The 27,932-nt window shown below is 42.7% G+C and overlaps 1 protein-coding gene across 3 annotated transcripts; it reads right to left on the bottom strand.

The window, feature by feature from the left end:
- ACSBG2 (acyl-CoA synthetase bubblegum family member 2) lies at positions 1-27,858 on the bottom strand. Of its 3 annotated transcripts, none has more exons than XM_090027546.1 (15): positions 27,713-27,858; positions 20,108-20,237; positions 16,045-16,124; positions 15,218-15,465; positions 13,204-13,292; positions 12,570-12,690; positions 11,781-11,861; positions 10,453-10,602; positions 9,727-9,903; positions 8,755-8,936; positions 8,312-8,545; positions 7,457-7,674; positions 5,818-5,957; positions 4,061-4,307; positions 1-2,015 (listed from the first exon to the last, which is right to left on the bottom strand). In XM_090027546.1, the coding sequence occupies exons 2-15, from the start codon at positions 20,230-20,232 to the stop codon at positions 1,900-1,902; spliced, it is 2,208 nt and encodes a 735-aa protein (XP_089883672.1). In that variant the 5' UTR covers positions 20,233-20,237; positions 27,713-27,858; the 3' UTR covers positions 1-1,899. The 3 variants fall into 3 exon arrangements, with proteins under 3 accessions (XP_089883672.1, XP_089883673.1, XP_089883671.1); XM_090027547.1 differs by lacking the exon at positions 27,713-27,858 and adding an exon at positions 20,619-20,637; XM_090027545.1 differs by lacking the exon at positions 27,713-27,858 and adding an exon at positions 20,522-20,628.
- Between the last annotated feature and the right edge of the window lie 74 nt (positions 27,859-27,932).

Raw genomic sequence — 27,932 nt, 5'->3', positions numbered from 1 at the left:
AAGGGTTTAAGAATTTATTTAGCATTAACTTAACAAAATTTAGAAACAGCTTCTGGACTTGTCCAGCAGAAGAGTTTTATGAGACCAGTAAATGGTTGTAATAGTGCACAAGCTTTTGGATTTGCAACAAGTGCTATATACATTACATACACACACGCCACATCATTGTGAACCTCATTTAAAGCCCCAACCTGTAAAGACATCCTCAGATTGTAGTACAAGAAATTCAGGTTCTTTAATACCTCTGTTTGCTCTCCACTTTAGTTTAAACAAGCCAGGTCTTTGGTGCCAAAGTGGTGGTACAGTTAAAAAGTTAAATGGATTAACCATTTCTCAGGTGCCATTTCACCTTGGTTTCCTGAACTATTACTTGACCTACTGAGTGAGATGCCTAACCGGTTATTCATTACACAGGACCTCCAGGCTCTTGTCAGAAGCCTTATATTAACTCAGTTAATTTTGAAACCAACTTGGGCATTTGTTCTGTCCTAGTCCCCAACGAGGATTATATACTCTTAGTTACCTTAATCTTAGTTTCTTACAGAGAATAAACAAACATTGAGGTTTTTTGAAACTTAGTTATATTTAAAAAACAAAACAAAAAAACCCAACCCAGCTTCCAGTGATAGCCTGCAGTCAACATGAAGCTTTCTATTCAGTCATGGTAGAAACATTAGCAGTCCAAATTACTCATCTGTACTTGAAGACAAATAGATAAGCCAGGGGCTCCTTGCAGAATCAGTTTACATCTGATAGCAGATGTTCCAGAGCAAACACGTTAGTGAGAAGGTTGGTTGCTGCGATACACAAGATTCCTCCACCCTGAGAGTGTCAACTTCTTGAGACTGGTAAGGGGAAGAACTAGGGATTTGCAACAAAAGAAGGATTTGTAAAAGCCTTCATTTACTGGGGTGGTTATTTAAAAAGTTAAAATTTGAATGCATTCATTTTAAGAAAAGGTTGTTGGCCTTTAAACTATTCAGAGTTGTTGTTATTCTCTCCTACACCTGTACCTGCAAGGTGAATGTTTAAGATGTGGGCGAGGTAAGGTACCTTAAGTGATACCGTGCCACTAAAACCGAGTTCTAGACTATTTCTTGATTGCTAGACAACATCTGAGGAACGTGTCAGCAAACCTGCTGATTTGGACAACCCTATTAAAGCATCCTTTTCGACTGCTTCTTATACCAACACATGCAGGGTATAGTTTCAATTATAGTTTATGGCTTTGGGACACATCCCAAAAGGAAAAACTGAGGCTTAATAAAAAAGAGTATTGCACAGTTATCTAATAACCCTATTACCACATACATATAGCATATGAAGCCTTAACTATGTCCAGTATGTTTATTTATACAGCATTTGTGCCTCTGTTTGACAGAAGATGTCTCGTCAAAAATATAGATGCAGTTAACATGCAGTTAAATACACACATACACATATATATTAAAAAAAAATACTCCTGTAGCCTCAATAACTAGGCAGAGAAACCTGGTTTCCATTTTTTTTTTTTTTTTTTTTACATTCAGTTCAGAAAACACACACACAACACAACACAACACAAACCTTTGGTGGAAAAATAAAGCTATGCCATGGTTTTTATGATACACGTACCAAGGCATTCTAGGAACTATTTTAACAGTTCAAGTTATAAACTTTTTGCCAAGTCTGCTTGCAACCTCCTTCCCCTCAAGTTAAGCTGCTCACCAACACTGGCATTAGAACAAAGACGGGCAATGCTGCTCTAAGGTACTGTAATGGAGGAAAGAGTACAGATAAAATGATTGAGAAGGATTGCGTTGTAACTGAGTCTGGTTTTATTTCATCCTTCATTTGAGAGGCCCGTGCGTGCTGGTTGAGAATGGGATGTCCTGACGAGACCCAAAAAGAGCTCCACGTTTACTGTCGAAGAGAATTTTCTGTAGAGGTTGGAGTTTCCGCATCAGTGTAGAACCGGTCAATTTGGTCTTTGTACATCTTTGCTACAACAGGTCTTTTCAATTTCAGCGTTGGCCCTGTAAGGAAAGAGAGCACAGAATTGTCGCTGCTTGGTGTTCTGTACACAGCGTTATCTCCATTTGCACTTGTGGAAACTTGGATTAAACTCGAGTCCATTGAGCCTAGGACCTTAGTGTACACAGTATAATGAGCTGTACAGCTGTTAATCAGTGGGAGCAGTCACACCCTTAGTCTAGAAACCTCTGGCTGTCCCCTCTGTGCAGAGCTGTGACTTGCCCCTGGAGGCCTGGTGAGCAGAGGTGGAACTAAAGAGCTTTAACTGGAGTTACCACTGGAGGGCTGGTGAGCTAGGGCAGGTTTCTATCCCTGCTCTACAGGCAGGGGTGAAAGGTTCTGGAATACTGGAGGACTTCACCTTGGGTAGCACATCTGTGGGGAGTGGCCACACCTTAACAGATCAGGAGCTGGTAGTGCAGCTCAGAGATAATCCTGCCCCAGAGTGGCTTAGTTTAGAGTGGTGTAACTCTGAGCCACATAATGAGTGCTTAAAACCAGATTAAGCTGTTAATGTGCAGACAGTTCAGGAGTTAAGAGCTCCAGGACCCACCCAAAATTATATGCAACAAAAGGTCCTGAAGCGCAGGTGATTGTGATCAAAAAAGTTAGCAAGTTCCAGGCACAGCCTGGAAGGCACAAAGAACACTGCTGATGAAGCAAAAACAGCAGCAATGCTGCCAACTCTTGTGCAGAGCTAGGGAGGAGACAGCCAAGGCTTAAGTAGCCCGTGGTCACAACAGAGGTTTACTTAAGTTCTTTCAGGGTGGCAACAGGCTACAGTTATTCCTGGCTCCTGGTGGACTGGTGCCTCCCTCCACCCATCCAAGCACCACAGCCCTCTGTACTGGAGCCCCAGACTACCATTCAGGGTCTTTGGGCAGAAGAGATACTGCCTAGAGCATCTTCAGGCAGCTTCCTGCAATCCTCACGTAACCCATTTCAGTCTCTTGGGCTGCCAGAGCCTGTTACAGGAATCTAACCTAGAGAGACAGTGTGATACTAAATCTTCAGCTTCCTACCACATAAACAATGCTGTGGGGTTAATTGTGCCAAGTGGAGGTTTTCAAATTGGGGATTCAAATAAGATTTATTTTACTCCTATTAAGTTGCAGTCTCATAAGTTAATTAAAACAGATTTGTAGCTAGATAGCCTTTATGCTAGAGTTCTTACTTCCTTTTCCTAGGGGGTATACTATGCATTACATTTAAATTAGTTATTTTACCTTTTTTTCCCCCCATGCTAGAGTGAAGGGCATCATTTCATCATCAATTACTATAGCATTAAACTCTGTTCATGTGCGTTAAGCTAGATGTATGAAAATATTAACTGGAATTGAATCCTGCAGAAATACTAAATGGCAGTCAAAAGCCCAGTGCCTGTGATGACTTTGCAACCAGGTGCAGGAGAGGCAAACTGCTTGGGTCTTGCACCATCAAGCCCTTTATGCAGGATATATGACCTCTTGTGTCACATTAAGCTTGACCACAAAGTTCAAGCATCTCCTATCCCATTATTTTTATTTTATCAAGAGAACTAAGCAACCTATAACTAACAGCAAGCTTGATAAAGATTAATGGATTCAGCAGGTTTTTAAGGATTATTTATGCCTGAACATGTTTGACACACAAGTTGGATTTTTGTTTAATCAGATAGAAGAAAGCCACTCGAAGGAGTAAAACATCATTTAAAAAAAAAAAAAAAAAAAAAAAAAAAAAAAGCAACTCCCTTCTCTTCCCCCCGCACACACAAAAGAGCCCACAACAACAACAACAACCCTGCCCTGCAGATTTCATAAAAGTCGTTGCTGCCCAGCTTCCTCAAGAATCACCACCCATATCCAGCATAGGAGAGCAACTGTTGGTCTGTGCAAGACTACTTTAAATCACACATGACTATGGGGCAGCAAGGGAGTGGGTTGGATAGTACCATCCAGTTCTGAGAACCTGGTTGCCCAGTCTGTTCAATATCTACCAGTGTGGTCACAGTGCACATCATGAGAAGTTCTGCACTGGCAGACTGTTTGAAAGAGTCCAGATCACTCACCTAGCTCTCCACCAGAGACAGAGAAGTCCTTTTCCAGAATGACCCACTTCTGCACTTTCTGTGCATTTGAAACTGCTCTTTCATTGACTGATGAAATTCCCTTCTGGATAGCTGCATAAATGGCTTTGTCTTTGCCACCTACAATCTCAGAGACTTTTGTTGCTTTGCTGCCTAGTTTGAGACAGTATTCTATAGCTTCTGGAGTGAGGTCATCCTCTGGTTCACCAGTTTCTTCGTTTGCTTTGCACTACAGAAGGAGAAATTAGAATGACTGAAGGGAATATACCCGACGTAGTTTTGCATTGGAGCAAGTCTTAGGACCATGCATGAAGTTACTACATCTTACCTCTTCTCTCCATGCTTCCCATCCATGCCCTTAAGTGGCCAAACTAAGCAGACAGCCAGAACCACCACTTTAAACTCCCTAGCTCTACCAAGGTAATAGAAAAAACTTCAAAATAATACTAGTAAAAGACAGTTTTAAAAGCCAGGGGTTAAACAAAGCTGCACCTCATTACCACTGCAGAGATAATGAATTTGGAAGAACAGAATGGGGCAGGGAGGAGGGGAAAAGCAGCAGGTTGTTTTTTGAACCCAACTGCTTGCGTGTCCTTCACTTCTCCAACTTCCCCCTATTTGCTGCTCATGCATGGGCTTATATAGAACTGACTGCACATCAAAAATCATTAGGTCATCAGCCAGAGGTGCCCAGCTTGCATCATGCATGCCACATGGCACAGGCAGCCTCTGTGCATGGCGTGTGATAGATTGGGGAGAAGGCAGATAGCTTAAAAAGGCAGACTGGGCAGGGAACAAAAAGGCAAGGAGCAGCAGCTCAGGCATTGGAGTGGCACTTAGGAAGGGCATAGGACTGGTTATTTTGGCAGACATGCCACAGAGGTTTATCTCCATTCTGTCAAACAGGAAGGCAAGATCAGGGTTTGCAAAAAATCAGCAGTGTTACCTGTAAACAAGTTCCTCATAAAATTAGGTACAGTATGTCTAATAGTGGGATGCTGCCAAGCGTCTTTACATGTTGTGCAATGGCTCAAGGGTGTTGTAGGATCATACTGTGGGAATCGAAACTTTAAAAACTGACAGGGACAAACCCTTTAACTCAGGGGTGGGCAATTTTTTGGGCTGGAGGGCCACAACCAGGTTTGGCTGAGGGCTGCATGCGCACACATGCTGGCGCTGCAGGGGATGCTCAGTGTAAACAGCTCCTCCCACCTGGCACTGTGGCAGGCCCCAGGCTGGGCTGCTTCCACCCAGCATCCCCCACAGCACCTGGGGGGCAGAATCCAGCCCTGCAGGCTCTGGGCACCACCTACAAGCAGAAGCTGGGGCCCAACTGTGACTCAACCAGGGCCTGTGGGGCCAGACACTAATCTCCCAGGCCACTGTGCACTGTTGGGTGGGAGTACTTCCAACCGGTAACCCCTGCGGTGCCAGAGTCACTGCCTGCAAGCAGATGCTGGGGCCCCAGTATGGCTCACCCGGGGCCTGCCAGTGCCAGCTCCTGCCTCTGGGCCGGATAGAAAAAAAAAAATAAATAAATAAATAAATCAATGGGCAGGCTGGATCCAGCCTCTGGGCTGTATTTTGCCCACCTTTTGTTTTAAATTCAACCAGAACAGCTTTTCCTCTGGGGTAAAGGCAAACACAACCTGTTCTTTGGCTACTTAAACAGCCAACTTAAAAAAAGAAAAACAAACAAACAAACAAACCAACCAAAAACACACAGCCACTCTCCGTACCTTCAGTGTTAGCAGCATAGAAAGGAACTTAGCTTTGTCTCCAACCAACATAGCATTACTAATTATGGGAACAGCCTCCTTCACAGCATCTTCAACTGGAACAGGAGGAATATTCTCACCTCCAGCAGTAATGATGAGCTCTGGAAGAGGAAAAAAGAATAAAGCTGTGATCATTCACTACATTTCTCTTTTTTCAAGTGTTTTTTTTGTTTAGCCTGAACTTTAAGTGTAGATTTCAGACAGCCAAAAACGGCCCCTCAAGTGTTGCAGCACCCATCTCCAATAGACAACTTGAGCTAGGTAGCATTTTAAAAACACCCACCATGATTCAGCAAGACTATACAGGCAGCAAGGTGAACCCAGTTTAAAATATCTACTGACCACTGTACTAATTAAAACACAAATGAACAGAGGTAGCTTCTTTGGAGTAGAGTTCTTCATTGAAGTACTGCAGGGTTTAAGACTCAGCTGCACAATTTATCTGCAGTTTACACGGGAAGTACATGGGCTATGGTAGAAAGCATGTACGTCAAGTATTCTCGTATAGAGATCGGATGATCCTCTAGCTTACCCTGGTCCTAGGGAGGTGCCAGGAAGAATGGTAGGTTTGAGTTTGAGCTGTTGCTTGGAATCATGATCTGTGTGCATTGCCGAGCCTTCCCTTTAAAAGGCCTGTTCTTGGACCATGAAGCTGCCACTCCCCAGGCAAGAAAGCAGCCTGTTTAACCTGCTCTTAGCAGAATTTGTGGTTGTGGCTGGCTCCAGACCTGGACGGGGGCCATGGAGGCAGATCTGTACCCAACTGTACCAATACAGGGCTGCCTGTTTTGTATGTTGAAGAAACAAGCCCTGCCTTGTTCCTCTGAGCAAGGTACACAGTTCCTGTCTTTGTTCTTTTGGATCTCTCAGGTATGGCACTGGCAATGTCCCCTTGCTGTGCAGAGTGCCTCCCAAGTACTAGGAGCCAGACAAGAGCAAAGAGGAATTTAGATCTTAGTGACCTGGCTGCCTGCCTGCTTTGATCCCAACACAGAACAGAAGCAGAACAGGATTTTCCCCAACTTTCCAGAGCTTGTGCCACACTGCAAAGCTGCATAGGACTTCTATAGGACACACTGGGCCACAGATGTAGTACACAGTTTGGGGTTTTTGCTTTAAAATTTAGTTTCCTATTGTAACCCCAGCTTGTTTACCACGTGTCACGCTATTAAGTTGCATTTACAAGCCACTTCCAGGAACAGCTATACTAGAAACCACCTTTGCTAGAAAGTGAGATTATCATAAGCTGCCTGATTAGAACAGCAGGTTTAAAATGGGAACAGTTGTCTGGCTAGAAATCAGATTTTGATTGCCATGGTAAAACTGGCCCTCATCCCAAATTTTGAATGTCTTAACTTTTCCTACCCCTCTACCCCTTTTGCAAAGCTTTCTCCTGTCATACTGTATGCCACACCAATGATAGCAGAACACCTTAAAGAAAGCAATACAGTAAGCAAGCATCTCAGGACTCACTGGAGTCACCTTCCCTTCACACCTGTCACGGCTTGCACAGGGAGACTTGTGGTTAGCTTTCAAGATTTGACAGATCCTGTGTGATTAAACCCATGATGAAATCCCTGTTAACTGTTCAGAGCGATACCTTTAATCCTTCCAGTGATGAAGAGGAATCCATCCTTATCGTGTTTGCCAAGATCACCTGAGTGTAGCCAGCCTGCTTCATCAATTGCCTCTTTGGTTTTCTCTTCCATGTTCAAGTAGCCCATAAAGACATGCCTTCCTGAGAAACAGATCTCTCCATTGCCATCACTATCCGGCTTGTAAATCATTGTCCTACAGCCTGTAATCTCCTTTCCACAGCTAAAACAGACAGAGTCTCTTTAATGTTCAGTAGCAAAAGAGTTATTTGGAGATTCATATCTAAACGTAAACTTTCTGAAGTCTTGTCACACCTCCTCCAGCAAGGAGTTTATGTCCCCAAGTCCCTCCTTGTGTAATGAGATCTACAGAGGATTTGTCATCAGCGTTTGGACACCTGGTGTTTTCAGGCTGTTTGTGAACACCTGATGTTGAAGAGTCTGAACAGGTGCACTTGTTCTGTACAGTAGACACCACCTTGTGTTATCAGTCCCAGAGTAATAAAGAACCTAACCTGTACTAACATTTTCTGTAAGGCAGTACCACTGAAGGAGGGCCAGAATTGCTATTTGTTTGCCCATGGTTCCTGCTACTCCCACACAGTCATTCTTCACAAGCGTCTCCAAAACAAACTCACTAAGCTTAAAACACAGCTATTTTTCATAGGTAAGTGGCAAGTTTAACTGCATGGCTGATGCACAGACTCTCACTAATCCTGCTTTATTAATAGTGTGTGGATGCTGGCAGACTGAAGAAGACAGTAGCTGCATTAGGATGCAGCTTTATATCAGCTAATGAAACTACTTTTCTGTGCGGCATTAGTTTCTTTCCAAAGCCCAACTCAAGTTAAGAAATTTACCTAGTGATCCTGAACGCATGTGGGAGAGAGATCGTATGAGGTCCAGAGCTCTCACTCATGCCGTACAACTCATACACAGGAATGTTGAGACTCAAGAAAAACTCCACAGTCTCTTTAGTAATTGGAGCAGCCCCAGTGTAGCATTTTGTGCAGCGATCCAGTCCAAGAGCCTTGCGAACTTTTTTATACACCAGCTGTTTGGCTAAACGGAAGTTCACTGGGAGTTCATTAGACCTTTAAGAGAAGATTTTAAAAGATGCACAAGTTAGTCAAGACCCCTGGCTGGAAACTTCTTTGATAATCACATTTCTGCTTAAAAATAAGATGTGTCAACTTTTACTACAGACTATTAGTTAAAAAGACCCATGCCTATAACATCTGACAGCACAAGGCATTTCAGAAATCCTAATATACTGGTTTGAAAAAGCTGCATTTATTTTTACCCCTTCATCCTTTTCAGGTTGGTGTGTAATCCTACTTCTTTAGCCCATGCTGCCACTTTTCTTCTGAGCATAGAGGATTTTGAGCCCACAGATTTCATTTTTTCTTCCATTTTCTCCCAGACGCGTGGAACGCCCATAAAAGCAGTTGGTCTCACTTCCCGTAGCGTGTCTACTAAGGTCCCCTAGGTAGAATGAGATTTTTAGGCAAGATGATTGTGTCTTCCCCCTACACATCTTAAGCCACAAATCAATGGATTGTTTATAGTTACCATCTACGATCACATTTCTAAACTTAAGCATCTCCATGTTGCAATTCCACTACACTGTTCCCCTCCCCTAAAAAAGGGAGGGTAAAGGCAGCTCTTTTCTGGGACCCTGGTGAGTGATCTAGCCCCGAATCATCAGAACTGGAAACTCTTATTTCATCAAGCAGGCAGAATCAAGATGGGGTTTGGGGCATTACACGTGCTTTGGTTTTCCAAAGCTAGAAGTTTGTTTGTACTCTTTACCTAAGCTTCAGATTCACCTGTACCAACAGCACAAAGACAAGAATTGGATCTTGTTTGTCAGTACCAAAGTTATGAATCTCAACATCTGGACAAGGCCTACAGGATATTCAAATCCAGTGCTGCAGCCAGTTATTCGGAAGAAGGTGCATTATCCATCCTCCAAGACTACCTTAAAAGATCGCAGTAAGGTATTCTTTAGCAGAGAGTGTGCTTAGTCACCTTAGTCAGGTCCAGAAGCAAAACAGGAGGCCAGAGTTCCTTGTAAAGTCTATATTAAGAATCTGTAATGTTACCAAACCAAAGTACTTGTTATACTTGGATACAATACAAAAAGATCTCCAGGTTTTGGCTGCTGGATACAAACTAGCCTAATTTTTTCAGCTCTTGACATGATTTATTAGAGACCTTTAAGCATCAGCTTTGACACCAGCTTAAAAAACGTGTTAGACTATAGAGCGTTTACCTTCAGTGCATCTGGTTGAGCAAAGAAAGTTTGTGCACCAAATTTTATTGGCAGCCAAATATCAATCATCTGAGCAGCAACGTGGCTGAGGGGAAGGTAGCTGATCACCATTTCCTGCTTTACTGTAGCTTCTGCCAACTGCACGTACTTCCCAGCTGCTAACGCAGTCCATGTTATCTACAACAGAAACATGGAGTTAGTGTTAGTGACAATTGTTCTGAATGCATTTGCAAGGCACAGTAGAGAACAGCTGTTGTCGCTATCTAAATGCATATGCTTTGTATTTAATCCTTTTAGAAGTGATGTTTAAAAGAAAGTTTCAATTTTTAGTCTCTCTAGCTTATTTAAGGTAAGGTCTGGATCCACCAAAGGTTAGGCTGATTTCAGATACTTCAACACCTGCTGTTGAAAATTAACAGTGGCTTTCCCTTATTTCCCCATTCTCACAGGGGACTGAATGTAGGTTGGGAAAACTTTACACAAACAAACAGACACCCAAGAACACCTTCCCCCCCAATCTTGTACATAAGGCAAGGGGTTTATTTCATTACAGGGTATTCCTGTATGGCCTAGACGAGCTATTAAAATAGAGCTCTTGTCAGAATATTTTAGTGTCCACAGTTCAGGCTTCTCTGGCACTTAGCAATGCATTTTGGGATCTCATAATGGATCTCTCCTGCTACCTTGAATTAAGATTTTTACTTGTCTGAAGTACATAATACTTACATTATCATGACTGAGCATAACTCCTTTTGGCTGCCCAGTTGTTCCCGAGGTATATATTAGCGTACAGCATTGGTTTGGTTTCTGCGAGGCAATAATATTATCAAGCTGGGTGTCTGGAACATCATTGCCAATGTTCATAAACTCACTCCACTATATTAAAAAAAAAAAAAGAAAAGAAAAAAAGGAGGAAGAGCTTAGTCAGGTTTTATACCATTTCTACATATAAAAAACTGAACTGTCAGGAGGGGGAAGGGGCATTATTTGAAGATATTGTTTTTTTAGATACTTCACAGCCATATAAAAATCCAAGTGTCCTTACTTAATATATGCAGATTTTCCCATTAAGAATTTCCTTCCATTACAATATGGTTTTTAACAACTAGGACTTGAGATGTGGCACCAGCCCTGTAACTTTTTCTCTGTTGCTAGGGAAGTGGGGCCAGGAAAAAGTAAAAGAGAAGATGCTTTGGGGAGCAGATGTCAGTGCTTAAGGAAGTGTTGTCTTGCAGGACATGAGCAAGACTAAGAATTACTAAGGGTATAGTGATATCTAAGCATATAATGGACATCCTGATTTATAAAACAGAACTTGGAGATTTCTTCAGAAACAGCATTGTTATACTTGACTGGGGGAAGGTGGCCTTCCAGGAAGGTTTAGAAATAGCAGTCTCTTTTGCAATCATTTATGCAAGTGTAGAATAGGTGAAGTCTCACACATCACATTATTCAGGTTCTCATTTTGAGATGTCTCCATCCATTTTTCATCTGTATAAGCAATTATTGCAGTTCATCCTTTGAGATACCATAATGTAGGCAAAAAGCCCTTCACTGAAGATGAAGGCCTCACAAGAACCAGCCTTCCATGGTGATAAGCCACAAGAGATTGTCATGGTACTGCTTAAGTTTCCAAAAGAGGCTTATGCCAGGAAGTGATCCAATATCCTGCAATCTGGAATGCTTCCACTAACTTCTCCACTTCAAAGTGTGGGGAGCTGCATGTTCTCAAAGTGTTACAACCTTCAGTTTGCCATGTTGTCAAATAGTACTCTTTGATAGATGGAGTGAAATGCCAATTACAAATACTTCTAATTGTTACTGGGTTCCAGAATTGCACAGCAGATACTACTGAAGTGACCTCTTACAGCACGAGTAATAAAACATCCGAATCCAGTTGCGGTTGAAAGCAGAGATAGGAGCCAGTTCTGGCACACTGTAGTTTCATTGAGGGAGTGGTGTACACCAAGAAGTGCTGACTTACAAGAGAGAATTAATTATAACCAGATATTCAGTGTTAGACTAGTTCACTTAAATTGAATCTCATTACTTACAGTGTAGAGGTTTGGTCTCTTCTCCTTTAGCTCTTCATTATACACAATAATGGCTTTCAGAAGAGGGAGTTTGTGCTGAACCTGAAACAAAGTCAAATATTAAAATAAGCTGGTGTTCCCCCCCCACTCCTCTTCAGCTGGACATAAGCAAAAATACAAAGTTCCCAGTGTTAAAAGACATTTTCATGGACAATTGAAAAAGGCAGCTCTCTACACATTGTTTATTAAAAAATTTTAAACTAACAAAATGCTCCTGATATATAGTTTCATAGTTTCTAGGGTCGGAAGGGACCTGAGTAGATCTAGTCCGACCCGCTGCCATGGCAGGAAAGAGTACTGGGGTCAAACGACCCCAGCAAGGTGTACATCTAGCCAATATATTAACTACCTACTAGATATATTATTAATATATAGAAATGCCTCCCAACAGCTTAGAAAGCAGTTATCCAGACTGAAACCCATTGCCAGATAACTAAATTAATCTTGGCTTGTGGCACTCCACAAACTTGAGCCGTGGCTATGCCTTGAAACCAAGTGTTCAGATTTCATTCTAACTAATGCCCATCCAATGAGGAAATGTGCAAGTAAGGTCATTCAAGGTCATTTTTATTTTTTAGGTGCTAGTTGTCGTATTTAAAATTTGTAACCACCATGTCATTCTAATCCCCGTTCTGTCTCTGCATCCAATCACAGGACAACAACTGCATATTGGCTCTACCTTGGATTTTGGGTAAGATAGCCAAGCAAATAACCAGTAGCCTCTAAACATAACTGTAAAAAAGTACTTACTTCTAGGATTTTCTGCAGCTGTTTCTGGTTCTCCACAACCAGGATATTAGCCCCACAGTTCTCTGCTACATACTGGCAGGCATCAGGGGAGTTTGTAGTATAGATGCCAACAGCAAAGCCACTATAATAGAAGTAGAGTTAAAGGGTAAACGAGCTGAAGTTTAGGCATCCAAGAGCTGGCCCAAGAGAGAAGGCTCCATAAGCTACGTCAAAAAGATTTCCGCTTTCGTTGCCTTGCAACTCCAGCACTAGTGATATATTCTTGAAATTTAGAGCTGAAATTCTATTTACCAACACAGAGATGGGGTGAAGTGACAAAATATTAGATGGGCCAAGCTGAGGTTCCATAAAAAGGTGTAGGCTCAAGTATTCCCCGTTCCTCCCCACCACCTCATCTTGGTGCACTGCGCAGCAAAAATGGTTTTCAGACAAGCACATTATGATGAGAGACCTCTACAAGTGAGCAAGACTAGAGCAAGCATCTTCAATAACCAAGTTAAACCATCTCTAGCTTTAGGTAAACTAAGTTTAGATTTAACTGTCTTAGTTACAAAAAGCAGTGACCGTCAAAACCTACTCTGACGTAGCAATTTAAATTTGCAGTAACACTTTGAAGGCTAAATTGGTTTCTTACCCTGCAAGGATAGCGCCGATGTCTGCAATGAACCACTCTGCAGAATTAAATCCCAGAATGCCGACACCATGGAAACGCTCCAAGCCCAACTGTAAACAAAAGAAGCTACAATTTTACTTCTCTTTAAAGAAAAACATCACAAGCAAGTTAAGAATCTCAACAAGTCATCAGCAGAGGCAGCTGGCTCTGGGTACCTAGCGTCCACCTAATCAATACCAAGAAGAAAAAAAAAAAAAGGAGGATCAAATCACTATACAAGAGGATTTAGATAGTAAAAAACATCCTGAGACTTGCTACCAAACATGATTTATCAACAAGCAAATCACCTTGGTTTTGTTCTTCAGGACCTCAGCACTAAATAATATTGCAGACCCCAAGTATCCTTCTACTTTTGCAATACGCAGACACAATCTAAGTGCATGTTGCTATGTCCACAAATAAAAAAGGCAGGAGTGCATGGTCTAAGTGTCTTTTATTTATTTTTTCAGGTTTCGGTCTCATGAAAATAGAGAGGATTTGATCCATCAGATAAAAAGAAAAAGCTTGGCCATACAGCTCATGTAAGGTGGTGTCAGGCAAGAATGTGTAGTTTAGTGAGAAATCTAAGCAGTGATTTTAAGTAGTTTTGCCAGGCTCTCATACAAGCAGCCTTTTCTTTACAGCTCACCTTTTGAGTTCTCTAATTCTGAAACTGCTTCCAAGGAGTGGTGAGAACAGGAACTTTAGAGTGTGAGCATTGTTAAGGCAAAAGCCCTTCAGCTTGTATTACTTAAATCTTCCCCCCACCCAACATGGAGAAGGGTCAGGAGGAAGTGGAAGAACCATTCCTAGCTCTTGCTGAGAATCACCAGATTACATTGAGGCGTGGTTGGTAGGTTTTTGGCAGTTCTGCAATATTATTGTGGGTAGATGAGGAAAGTAGTTATGCAAGATGTAATAAATTTTAGAACGAGTTACGCCAGGTTTGTAGCTTAAGCTGAATCCTCCAAGGGATTTTTTTGTAGTAATGTTTCCTTATACAAAAGCCTATAATTTGAGGGAGGGTCTTATGCAGGCCTTTTCAGTGGTTGTCAGACTTCCAAAGTGAGAGTCCAGAGCGACTCTTAAGCTCATGCCAGATTGAGTCACTTGAATTCTTTAGCCCTAAAGAAAGAGTCCTCTTCCCACTCAGCTTGGCCAAACTGTAATACCTGTTGATGTACCAAGGGCATAGGAGTCACAGAAGAATCTTAGAAGTGAAGGGCTGGAAGGAACCTCTAAAGATCATAAGAGTCCAACCCCCCTGCTCTGGGCAGGAGTACTGTTGAGATCAAATGATCCCAGCAAGGTGCCTGTCCAGTCTCCTCTTGAAGACTTCCAAGGTTGGGGACTGCACCACCTCTATGGGAAGTCTGTTCCAGCTTCTGGTCACACTTACCATAACGTTCTTCCCTACATCCAACCTGAAGCCATCTTCAACAGTTTATGGCCATTGCTCCTTGTCCTCCCCTGGGGCAACCTAGTGAACAGTTTCTCTCCGCCCCCAATATTCACCCCTTACATACTTATAGAGCCACCAAGTCCCCCCTCAGTTTTCTCTTCCCCAGGCTGAAGCATCCCAGATCCCTTAGTCTTTCCTCATAAGGTCTGTCCTCCAGGTCCTTAATCATTCTTGTGCTCCTTCTTTGGACCCTTTCAAGATTGTCCACTTCTTTTCTGAACTGTAGCACCCAGAACTGGACACAATACTCCAGCTGGGGTCTCGCCAGCACTGAGTAGAGAGGAACTGTCACTTAGCCCTGCTCACAAAGCATCGGCTAATGCATCCCAGTACGCTATTAGCAATGTTGACTACAGCGTGACACTGGCGGCTCACGTTCATCCTGTGATCAACCATAACCCTACTCTTACTCTGAAAGATTAAAGGTAAAAGAAATGTGCAAATTCAAGATATAACCAGAGTACACACTTTCTAGTAGTCAATAACTGAGAGGTGGACAGGCTGGCAAATACAGCTCTGCAAAGGCAGAGATACCTTTATAAAGCTTTTTGCTGCCTTCCGACATTCAGTATAGTATTGCTTATAAGTGAACTTGATCCACTTGTCATTCTTCTTCGATGCAAGAGCAAAATAATCGCCATAGTTTTTAACCGATTCCTGGAATAGCTCGTGAACAGTCTTTGGTGTTTCACTGCCAATGCCACGTTCATCCATCCTCAATTTGACCTCTCCATCCCTCTGTGTAGTCCATAGGCCAGAGGTAGGAGGCGGAGAGGCTGGCGCTTAAGAAAAATAAATAAATAAAAGGTGTTAATGCAAGCCAAAACACTTTTAACCTGCCACTATGGCAACGCGCATTTTATAAAAGCGAGCGTCAGATCCGAGAACAAGTGCCAAGAATATCAGTCCAAATTCTCTGCTGTTCTTTACTTTGATACTATTCTGTTTTAAGCCTGAATTTGGAATGGATGAAACCTGGATGTGTTCAGACTACTCCAGGTTTAGTTCTCATTCACTGCTCACTCCAATGGATTTCACTTGGCCTCCAAGGAGGGCAGCGTATTCAACTGTCCCCGACCCCCAAGCTTGGCCGCTGCGGTAGTGACTGTAAATGCTCTCCCGCAGAACTTTGGCGTGGAGAGTAAAATGTGTACTGTATTGCCAATCAAGCACAAAATGAATACTACTATATCCAAAGCTGAAATCCAACACAGTTTCTGAGTAGAGTGCCCTGCAATTTAAGTTTCTGCTTCCATTTATAGAATATCTGAAATTGCCGGCTTCCAAGTTCCTGTAGAGATCAACTTATTAAATAACAATCCTATATAGATAGTTGTAAATTTTTATTTTTTTTTGCTCACCTTTGAACATGAACATCTCTTTCTGAAATTCGTTGGTCTCAGTCTCTTTAGTTTTTATGACACTATGGTCTTCAACAATTCTGCAAGGCAACAGTAAGCTCTTTAAACATGGACTATCTATATTGACCTAGCAGCATGCATATTCTTACCATGTCCCCTCAACCCTCAGACATTCATTTTAGAAAAAGATTCAATTAAACTAAGCTCTGGCTGCCAAAAAGCCCCAAAATACTTACATTCCCAGCTTTCTAGATTTAAGTCTGCTTTGTTATTCATTTTACCAGTTGGGTCTTTAGTGGAGGCCAACCTGAGGAGAGTCCCTGTCCCCAAGAGTTTACAATCTGAAATGTCTTTGTGGTCAAAAGAATTTGACTGCAGGACTACCTGCATTCAGGCGAGAACAAGATTACCTGTATTTCAGTATACATGAACCAGCAGTGCTAGGCTTGGACGACTAAGAAAACCATCTAAAAATCTTTCTAAATCCACAACTTGGTAGAGCAGATGCCAGAAGCCAAATGACCTCCATCAGGAGCAAGGGAGATGCAGGTCTGCTGCTCCTCTCCTGCTAGAGAAGCCAATGTAAAGACACTAAGCACCAGCTGTTATCTTTCCTCCTTACTACCCCGAGTAGTGGCCAAAGCAGTAACATCCCCAGGAGAATCCAGCTTCCTACAGGAGACTGCGGCTTGAGCACAGGTTAATTCACAGCCTCCAATACTATTTTAGTACAACCTTTAATGTGCTTTTGCCATCCCTAGTTAATAATGTGATGCAACTATAGTACCAGATGCTTCAGAGGAAGGTAAGAGGACTCCCTTGACAGACAAACCAGACCAGAGGGCCAATTTATGACCCTAAGCAGTTAGTGGCTGGCTTTTGCCTCCAAGCATGAAGTTTTCCAAGCATGTTGCACTCCCTTGTGTGTGGTCATGGATATATACACACACACACATATATACACACACACACACACACACACACACACACACACACACACACGATTCTAAACTCCATATGGCTGAGCTATTGAACTCAGTAATATCTTAAGTTTCCCCAGTAGCCTACCACCACAGATCTTTAATTACTCCATACTCCAATCGCCATCTTAGTATCCTGGATTTTTTTGTTGCAGGTAGCTTTTAAGAGCCAGAACATTTGGGATCCTCACATTATGCAGTTGAATCATGTTAATCATTTAAGTAATGTTTGACCAATCTAGACTTGGATTGGAAACTCTTTGGAGTAGTAAGTAGTTCTGATTTAAAAGCTTAATGCAAGACACTTAGGTGGTCCTCTTCCTAAAGGAAGATTACTTTTCTACTGTGGATCTAAAGACCTTTAGTCAACACTGTCCCTTAAAGCTTTTGTAAGTGGGCAATGCAAGAACTCCATGCGATGCTTCTGGCTATAAATAGGAATGGAAAGGCTTATTGTTTTTCCTCTCCAAAATAGGTTTGTCAGATATTCATTCCCTTCCCTCATTACCCTGTTCTCATAATGTCCTGCCTTTGCTTGAATGGACTCACCAAAATGAGGGCTTCTCCAACAGTGAATTACAGCTACATGTTTACTGTCCTGCTTTCGTATTATTCACATGGATGGCGTTTCTCCGTACTAGCATGCAGAATCAAATAACCTTTAAACGTTAAGATGATATACGAGGTAGGGAAACGATGATTACTGTCCACCCCCAGGGAATTAAGCTTTTCTATCTTGCCTCCCACACAAGCTGTCCCTAGAATGTCACCTTAGCTTGTTATGCAGACAAACATTTCTTCATGTCTGTGCTGAACCTTCACTTTTCTTCATAACAGTTTAGGTGTGCGCATGGGAGGGGAGAAGGGGGCAACAGGAGATTCTTTGTGCCCTACTAAGCACCTGTCCACAGTTTTGGAGGGTTTTCCCCAAGTGTCTAATGTAGAGAAATGAACCAATGTCGTTAGTCTTCTAGAACTCACTAGACATTTATGATGTCACTAGCATCCGAATTCTACTTTATCCTCAATACCAGATGACTTTGTTGCACACACACAAGACTGCACACTTGATGTCAACAGGCTCTGCTATTTCTATAGCAATCATCAGCAACATTGCAACAGACTCCTAACTTGATTCTAGCAAACATTTTTACCAGCAGAATTGGTCCCATGCAAATTTCTGTTCCTAATTCAGTCTTAATTCTGCTCCAAATCTACAGCTTCCTTCTTTTTGTAAGGGAAGTAAAATGATCCGTTTCCTGGAGAAATGCAGAGTGCCATTACGGGATGCTGTGTTCATATTATTTCATAATTAGCAAGTTTGCTCATATGTAGGAATAACTACGTGCCAAACTGCACCAACAGGCCAGATGCGCTTTCATCCCTACTACACCTATAGGAATGGAGGGGACATAGCATACTGCAATTTTTTTTTTTTTTTTTTTAATTGAGACTGGTATGACACGATTCAGAGCAGAGGGAATATTAAGTCTTTCAGGCCTCTACAGTTGTGTTGAGATGCTATTTTGAATAGTATTTAGTAAAACAAAAGGTTGATTTTACTCACTTGATCTGCAGTCCAGAAGCAGATTATCAAAGCTTTTTTGCTTGCTTTGCAAGTTAGTGGGCACATCTACACATGCTATTAATGTGCAACAGGAAACTCTAGTGCATATCACACCAGGGTTTATTGTTCCTGGGTGCTGCATTTGAACATGAGCCCAAGACCACAGCATGCCAAGCTGGGGCAGAGCAGCCTCAGCTGGCAGGGGACCTGGGGGGGTGGTCAGTCTGCCAGCCCAGGGCTACTCCTATCCAGCTCAACATGCTGTGCAGGGGCTGGCTAGGCCACAAGGGTGCTTCAGTGCAGGGCTAACTGGCAGGCACCCCTCACACTGAAGCATCCTCATGCCCCAACAGCATCTACATGTGTGTTGCTGCAGAGTAAAAATAGTCCGCTGCAGGATATTATTTGTGTTTACAAGTCATATCAAAACTGGATGTGCAGCCACACTGAATAGCCAGACCTGGCCACTTTTACTGAAGCTTGAAAAACAGCATCAAAAAAGAAAAGGAAGCTGAGAGGAGTAGTATTGCAGTATTTCTAAGGGGTATAATCTAGTCCAGTGGTCTCCACAGTGGGGTGTGTGCACCCCAGGGGGTGTGCAAGACAATCCATTGGGGTGCGGGAAGAAAAATATTAGAACTTCTGTTTATATAAATATACATATATTGGGGGTGCATGCTCAAAAATTTTTTACTGATAGGGGTGCGCGATCAAAAAAAAGTTTAGAGACCACTGATCTACTCTATTAACAGGCCAGGGGAGTGTCATGATAGTGTTGTCAGTCAAATTAACTGATTTCATATATGGTTTTATATTTATTTCAAGGGGGTTAGCAGATTATTTGCACTCTTTACTGCTTCTGCAAGCAGGCAAACATTGGAGAACCCAAGAGTAAACCCTGATACACTTTCCTTTTGTTTTATCCCAAGGGTCTCTGGATAGTTTAGAGCTCAAATCCCATGGAATTTATGATGGATCTGGATGTCTAACAACAAAAAACACTTTGGTTTTTCAGTTTTCCTATAAGCTTAAGAGTAACATGGCTCAACCCTACCTCATTTATTATGCATCAGTTTTACTTCATTATGGTTTGAGCTGAAAATCTGCCCTCTGGTAGATTAAGCCAATAGTTCATACTGGAAAGCTACGCAAGTTCCGGACAGGCATGTAGTAGGCGACGGTTTTATAGACAAGATTATTCTCACTTAGCAGAACACTCAGGTTTGTACTTCAGTCATATACCAAACACAGGGTTATGTCCTGTATCAGGAACAGCATTCTGTAAAGCGCTCATGTATAATTACTATTCCACCCTCTCTCATGGGGGGAAAAATAAATTTAGAGCCAATATTATTTTGGAAGCAATAGCAGAAATGTGAAATCTTGTAACATTTGATACAAGCCTGTTAGTTTAGCGTGACAGATTAATTTCTATAGCAGCCCACCCCTGTCTCCCCCCGCTCCAGGATACTCTATATGAATAGCCACACAGTTGAAAATAGAAAATTGGACAAACCCAGCTGAAGAGTTCACTAGCACATCATCCACAGACACCTCACAAGGCACATGAATGTCTGGCTTTAAGCAAGCCTGTGTGGCTGAATCTCCAAACGCTCCTCTTGTCTCCAGATCTGCCAGCATTGTCCCTATAATAGACATTAAAAAGGAAAACAGCTTCAAAAGTCGATTCTCAATGTAGTTATCTGAGCCAACCAATTCACAAAAAGCCACCGCTGAAGTTTATCAACACCACAATACCATACAATTATCCAGTTCAGTCCTAGGATGCAGTCAAGTCTAGGATTTCAGACTTTCTAGATTATATGGGTTCTTTTTCAGTTGTAATCTACAGTTTTGAAGCAGTCATAGGAAATATGAAACTTTAGCGCCAGCCAAAAAAACCCGTTACGATTTCAGAGCAAAATCTTACAGTGCATCGTCTCTGCCTTTGTGCAATCCTTTTTCTTTGTAATGTTTCTGTATGACCACATATGTTCAGCATCCCTTATTTTTAAACTAGCGCTCACCAGGAGGATGTGTAGCATCTTATGTCATGTGTTCTCTGCCTTGCAATTGGAAGTAGCCCGTCACCCCACACTTTTCTCCTTATATGGAGGCTCTGGTCATGTGTTTGTTCCTCCTGCCCCTGCAATATCAGCATGCTCAATTAGTTCCTTAGAGGATGCTGGATGGTTGCTGGTTTCCTTTTTCCTGCCTGGAACACATCCACGACAGCTGCGAGACGGTCACAGCCCAGAGCCGTTGTAACCCAGGGAGAGCTGTACACACAGTTGTATTTGTTCTCACACTAAGTCCACTTTACTTTTTTAAAAACCCTAGGTTACATTATGTTGAAAGGGTTTCAGAAGGTCAGTGATCAGTAGCTATTTGAATATTTGGTCTCAGCATTTAAATAGACTTTTCCTAATGCTCTAAGTGCCATTTTTACCCAAGCGGTGCGCTGACCAATACAAAGAAGTAGGGTGTTGAGCTAGTTTGCCTCGGTAAGATGCATCCCCCAAATACTTAGGAAAATGGACGTACATCACCTTTGGAAAGATCAGTGTTGTATTTTATACCCATGCGAGACACTGGATCATTTTAAAATTGCAATGCAATGTGCCACCACTAGCAAAAAGCACATTTATCTGGCCCGTCATAAGAAAAGACTAGATATTAATGAAGCATGTGCCATTGAAAAGAGCCCAAGAAGAGGGTAGGAGGAGCTCCACAGCAGTCTGGCTCTCAGAACACCTTTAGAAATAATTGTACGATCTGCTACAAGAGCCTCATAGTTCACTTCCTAGCGGGAGGATCTCGGCTACACACCGACTTTATGGAAACGTGGGACTCCTCTCTACTTGCCCCTGTAGGCATTGGCCAAGGGCAAGCAAAACTTGGGGGCATCTGAACTCCAAGCCTCCAGGCACATAGGATGTTTGCCAATGGATTTGGAAGCATCCAAAGCCCCAAGCTGAAGGGTGGAGGATCCTTACTGGTAGTAGGGCCACATATGGTTTTTGAATGACTCAAAGGATTTGGAATTGATCTGGCTAATTTGACCTAGCACACAATTTTTTCCCAAAAAATATTAAAATCTGCTGGCTTTGTGCACCAGCAGCCAATTCTCCTTCCCCCCCCCACCCCCCAAATTATTTCTGTCTTCCAGTCACAGCAATCATTACATCATTGACAGAGGTAAGGGGAGAAGGACAATCAATGAATGAGCCTCTGTAGCATGGCTTTCACAGTTGTTCCCCCTGTAAGGGAACCTACTTTGCCAGCAATCCTACATATCAGCTACATTTCTAGACCACGTCTCCTGCTTGAATACAAGTTCCTTTCTTCACGAAAGGAGGGACAAATTCCACTCCCCCCCCAAAGTCTGTCCATCCTCAAGCCCAATTGGAAATCCCAGTCTATAGGCACAACATTGAAATGGAACCCAAATATTCCAATAAAACTTCTTGCAAAGGTCTCAGCTATGATGAGTTTCACCAAGTTATGCATTTCCCTCACTACATAGTATCTTCAGAAAAGAGCCTCGTCACTTGTTCACAAAATGTTAATGAATACACCCATTTATTAAGTTAGAGATCTAGTGATTACAAGACACAACCAGCAAGTGTTCACATGCAACATTTAGATTAGAAGTAGGAGAATGCCAAGGATCCAGTATCCAGGACTAGTCATTTTTACTCCTATACCGCTACTGTTCTTGGACAAGGACAAAACGTGCTGGTGCAGTACCAAAAAAAAAAAAAAAGGTCCTGGTTCCAAAAACTTAATACATTTCTTTCTACCTACAAGAGTCTTGAAAATAAACTAGACCTCATTTGTTTGTTCATCAACAATATGTTGCTCATAGAAAGTCACTATAGCTAGTGTATCAAGGGCAGTCATTGGCAAACAGTGGAACCATTGGTAAATAAATCATTTCTATAAGGGAACATGGCTACCCCCGATTAGGTGTATGCATTAAAAATTAAGATCTCTGGCTTTATTCCATCCAAGAGGTGGCTGTTAAAACATTTTAACTAACTAACTAACTAACTAACCTGCCGATTTTTAGCCAGTACATTTGTTTAACAGAACATCAAAAATCCTGTACAACGACCCAGTCAGTTGTCAGTGCTGAAGCAGAAATTTTCCTCATTCCTGGGTAGTTTAAGACTTTGATTAGCAGCTATATCAGCTATTTTCAGTGGGCGACTAACTTTTCTTGGCCAAGACTAAGCTAAGGGTCATTATTTTTAGCACTGGAATGTTATTACTGTTAATATATCACTAAAAACATTTCAGAGTGTACTATTTGAACAAAAGAGGGAGTTGAACAATTCGAAGTTGATTAATTTGGCAATTAACTCTGATGCGTCAGAGGCAAACTGTACCTTTAAGCCACAAGTTTCGTAGGAGCAGAATAAACTGTACCACATACCCGCTTCTAAGTCTCCTTGTACAAAGAGCTTGTGAATTGGAGGAAGTGAAGCAGCTCTTGAACAGGACCCAAGAGGAAGGAAACCCTGCGTATCTTCAGGGGGGGAAATTTCCCCCTCTTCATCTACCATGACTTACTGTAGAGCGGTGGACAACTAGGAAGTGTAACCATTACTGCATTTGCCTTGATATGCCTTCTGAGAGGTTTTTTTTGTTCACCCTTTGTCATGATGCAGCAATCTTTACAGGATGGAGAAAACTTGGTTTTATTCTATAGTGTTAGGACTAAACTCTTCTGCTCAGCAGAATAGTAAAAGCCAACTCAAGATCTACTCTTAAAATATCTTTACATTATATTGCTTTTATGTATCGTATCAACTAAAAGCTTCTGTGTTTCCTTTAGTACCTTACATGATCTCCTGTGGTATTCATAAGAACTTGTTGCTCCTCAGCTCGCATTTGTTTTTCCCTCCCCTTCAGCAGTTTATCAGAAAGGGAAACACACTTTCTTCAAAACAGGCTTTATCCCCAACCTCTTTCCCATCCTATGGGATACACTCAGCAGGTTAGTTGATAAGTAGCTTAAAGCACAATAAAACACGGTTGAAAAAGTTTACCAAAGATCAGGTTGAGCACAAAGGTCATGCAAGCTGCAAGATGCAAAATATGCAGACCTAACTCATGTGCTTTCTCCAATGGATGCAATTATTGGCAGATCCTTTTTTTTTAAATGGACATGCTACACCAAGTCTCTCCTAGAAATACTACATCCAGGTTTTGGTGTTTTTGAATATCCATCCAAGAAATGGGTCAGAGGTTTGAGCTAGTCAATAAGTCTGTAACCTGTGCTCCAAGACTCTCCATCTGAAAAGCAGAGCTAACTTGTGTTAAAGTACAGAAAGCACTTATGCCACCAAAAGGCACCAGAAAGAAAAGGTAGAACTGTTTTTTTTTAAATGAACCTGTTACCCCAATCTGGGGACCAGGCAAGCTAGTGAAACAAGGCCATTTCCTATCCCAATATTTGATAGCAGGGATCCTTCTTCTGTCAACCTAATTCACTGCTTAATGATGCATCTTTCTATTCAGGAAGTTGTGCCATATCCTACAGGGTCTGATCTTTTCATTGTGCAAACCCCTTTGTAAGGAACCGTTACATTGATCCACTCTACCAGAATTTCCAGAACTGGCAATTTGGCAACCATTTCTCGGAGGATGTCCAAGATGAAGAAAAAAAAGTGTTGCCCAGTCCTTGTTGCTCAACTTTTCATAGTCTAGGGCAACAGCCCAATAAATGCTTCATTTTTAACAACCATCAAAAAAAGAAGCAGTACCAGTACTCATGGTAGAGGTGATCTCTTTTATTAGACCAACTCAATTTTAAGTGATAAATTGTTTGCTCTCTCTAAAAGTTTGCCTTGCTAGTACTTAGCCTGGGATAAGTCACTTATAACAATGAGAGTCTAGTGAAGGTCATGTTCCAATATGGCCATTCATCAGGTACAGCCGAGAGTCTGGGAAGAGAGAGACCACACACACTTCAAGCTTGAAGTTGTGTGGGACTGTTAGCGATCATAACACAAACTCATTGGAGTTGCATGCCTACAAATAGAGCTTTTGCACTTCATCACAACTGCTATCCAGAGAGTGTGTTTCAAAGTAATGTATTAATTAAGCTGTATTTGGTTATTTCCAGTTTTGTTATAACAGTTAAAAATGGGTAACTGGAGTCCGTTTTGCTTTAAACCAAGAATACTTATCTTCGTGCATTTGGAATAGGAAACGGCCCTCATTAGCAGGCTGATATTATTAGCTGTGCAAGTGACTGCAGAGTAGACTGCGTCTTCACTTCTGGCGAAGTATGAAGATCCTGTCTATATTGGGGTATTTTAAACAAAATCCCTTAGAAGTGCAGCTTCACTCAAACGTTTGCTTTCAATTTGAAGATCTGACAGCACAAGGAAACTTGAAATGAATCTGCCCACGTAGTAGCCAAATTGTTTGTGGAGGGGAATTCCCCCCTAACAGTTAACCAAAGTGTAATTTTAGAAATAGGGAAAAGCTGAAAAAGGGAACACCATGTGGCAAGATGCCCAACACGTTTTTGTTTTTTTTTAAAAAACAACACACACATTTAAAAAGAAACAACCTCATGAGGCTTCTGGCTCCCTTTTAATATTAAAAATAACAAAATACCTTAAAAGAAACAGGGCGTTCCCCATAACAGCTTAAAGCAAAAACTTTTAAGATATAGGGAACAGCTAGCTGTCATTCCCTGTCTCCCCTGCCCCTTCCCAAAAATGCTCCACAGGAAAGTTAGAAGTGTACCCTCAACTCCACTCCACAAAAGTTAGTCCAATATCACACCTTTCTCAATACCACAGTTTCTAATTTATCATCTGAACCAGCAATTTTAGCAGCTGGGGGTTTTTTCTGGTTCTGTCCCAGACTCCTCCAAAGGCAGGTTGTACAAATACGTTTAAGCACTTCAGTACAGAGTTTGCTGCACACTATAAAGAGAAACAGGGCAGAATTTATGGCAGGCATTGATCAAATAGAGACTTAGCTTCCTGCTGCAGTTACCAGCAACACTTGAACCTTCTGCTGCAGCACGACCGCGTACCGAACAGACCGACCCCTTGTTCTGCTTTAGCTCTAGGTGTGGCTTCAATCTACAGGTCTATTCTGCTGCAGATAAGCCAAGCAGCTTTGTGGTCCACTGACCACTCTAGCCCTCTGAAACTGCGATTTCCAACCCCCTTTGTATCCGTTTGCTAAGTCACTGTACTTCGTTTCTGCACTTGCTAGATGGAAGCCGAGATAGCTTCCAGCAAGCAGGGGGTCCACACAAATGCAAACAGGCTGCCTGACACTTTACAGTTAGCCATTAAAATTAGATCCACGTTGAGAAAGGGTGGGAACCCCGAGCTAGATCAAGCTGTGCACATCTCTGGAGCGTTCCTACATGACATTTGTATTTAGCTGCCGGTGGCATAGAATATAAAAGCCTCACATGACACATTCAGCGCACAAGGGATGTTTTAGAAGCCCTCCTCGTGCTTTGAGATCTTGTGCAAGTGCCACCCATTTCATTCCTACCACCGCTCGGCAGAGAGTCAGGCAAGTGTAACCATATCGTTTCAGCCAATAGACAGGGTACAGCTCATTTCATCAGGTGACGTCTCCAGACACTGAATGAATAAGCAGGCTCGGGGTTACTATAGCACATTAACCTGTTGGAAGTGCAGACAGCAGAGGCAGCCCGTGTTATTCAAAATGTGGAAACAAAGATAAGCCGGTTTGTTTAGCACCAGTAATGCAAGCGTCACGTACTACTGACCAGCTTTTTCCACAGGAAAAACCTTTTTTTTCTTTCCTACTGGCTGTTTTGATCCACAGTCCTACTGGAGAAAGATACATGCAAACCTCACAACCGCGGAGCATTAGCTAGCATCATTTCCATGCTGATGTTACAGGTAGGCAACCCGCGGCACAGGTGCCAGCAGATGACACGTGAAGTCATTTTGCAGGACACATGTGCTTTGGGGTGCACAGCAGGGAAGCAAGCACCATACTTGGGAGGCCTGATAATAAAAATCTGCCAGGAGTCCATCACCAGAGATAATGATGAGAGAGAGAGAATGATGCAACTGCAATTTCCCCCCCTTTTTTTGGCAAATGTAAATGCAATGCAATAGTTATTTCTTTTTTTATTTTCATTTCCTTTCTGTCCGGGCCCCCGGCAGTCGCTAGGTTCACCCATGCCCGTCCGTGTCCAGCTCTGCGGGGAAGGGGCTGCTGAGCTGCCACCATCCAGATCTGCCCCTCGAGGCTCTGGCACACGGACGCCCTCGTGCCAGGCAGGTGTTTCGGGCACAGCCCAAAACTGTCCCCAACCCCCATGACAGCACGAGGCTGAAGTTGGTTCCTTTTTCACAGCTAACCTAGACCCAATAAAAGCTTGTAAATCAATGAATTACGCATCCCAGAGAGAGAGAGAGAGAGAATTTCACGAGCCGCACCCACGTATGAATTCATATGGAAAATAACATCCCATCCACATCAGAGCTTCACTTGGGGCTCTGTACTTCATGTGAGATGTTATATTACCTGTTAATTAGTACATACACAGTGAAATCCTCTCTTTTTAGGATGTGCACTTCATTCATAAGCAGCTTGTAACAGGTCTAGATAAGCTTGGAAAAACCTGGGAATAAAGGCACCGGGGTGGGGGGATGAATATAAGCAATAAAGGCACTGGGGGAGATTTTATATTATATATATACACACATATACATACATACACACACACACATCTACGAATAAGGATGAAGATAAGCAATAAAGGCACTGGGGGAGATTTTATAATATATATATATATATATATACACACATATATACACACACACACACACACACACACACACACACATACATATACATACACACACACATACACATCTACGAATAAGGATGAAGACAAGCAATAAAGGCACGCGGGGGGGGGGGATAAGGAATCAGTAACCAGCTTCACCCCCTGCGCGGGCCGGTCGCTCGGTGCCCGCCTGCCGCCGCCCGTCACGCCGCACCCTCCAGGATGGGGCCCGCGGCTGCAGCACGTCAGCCCCCACTGCCGGGCTTCCCGCCTGGGACGCGGGCCCCCCCCACACACGCACGCCGGTACCTGAGTGCAGTGCCGCGCAGTGCCGCACGATGCGGTGCAACCGGGAAGACGCGTGTCACTCGGCGCGAGCGGCCGGCGCCTTTACAGCGCGGAGGAGCGGAGCAGGGCGGGACAGGGGCGGGGCCTGCGCTTCGGCGCTTGAAAGCCCCGCGCGCCGAGCGGCGTCGGGTGAGGGAGGCGGTGCGGCCGTATGACGCTTAGGCCGCCATCTTGGAGCGGG

The sequence above is a fragment of the Crocodylus siamensis genome, chromosome 14 (assembly GCF_052110815.1).
Source record: "Crocodylus siamensis isolate JL-2025a chromosome 14, ASM5211081v1, whole genome shotgun sequence".
In the NCBI taxonomy this organism is placed as follows: domain Eukaryota; kingdom Metazoa; phylum Chordata; order Crocodylia; family Crocodylidae; genus Crocodylus; species Crocodylus siamensis.
Note: the sequence above shows the minus strand (reverse complement) of the source record. Positions and strands in the feature narration are given on the sequence as shown.

What these genes read in the sequence shown, in the direction of transcription:
- ACSBG2 (XM_090027545.1), bottom strand. Translation starts at nt 20,582, where the DNA reads ATGTGGTCATACAGAAACATTACAAAGAAAAAGGATTGCACAAAGGCA. An exon ending in CTAGTGAACTCTTCAGCTGG is followed by an intron (nt 16,125 to 20,107) that starts GTTTGTCCAATT and finishes GTTGCCTTGCAG; the next exon opens with AATTGTTGAAGACCATAGTG. An exon ending in AGCTGCAGAAAATCCTAGAA is followed by an intron (nt 11,862 to 12,569) that starts GTAAGTACTTTT and finishes ACTTTGTTTCAG; the next exon opens with GTTCAGCACAAACTCCCTCT.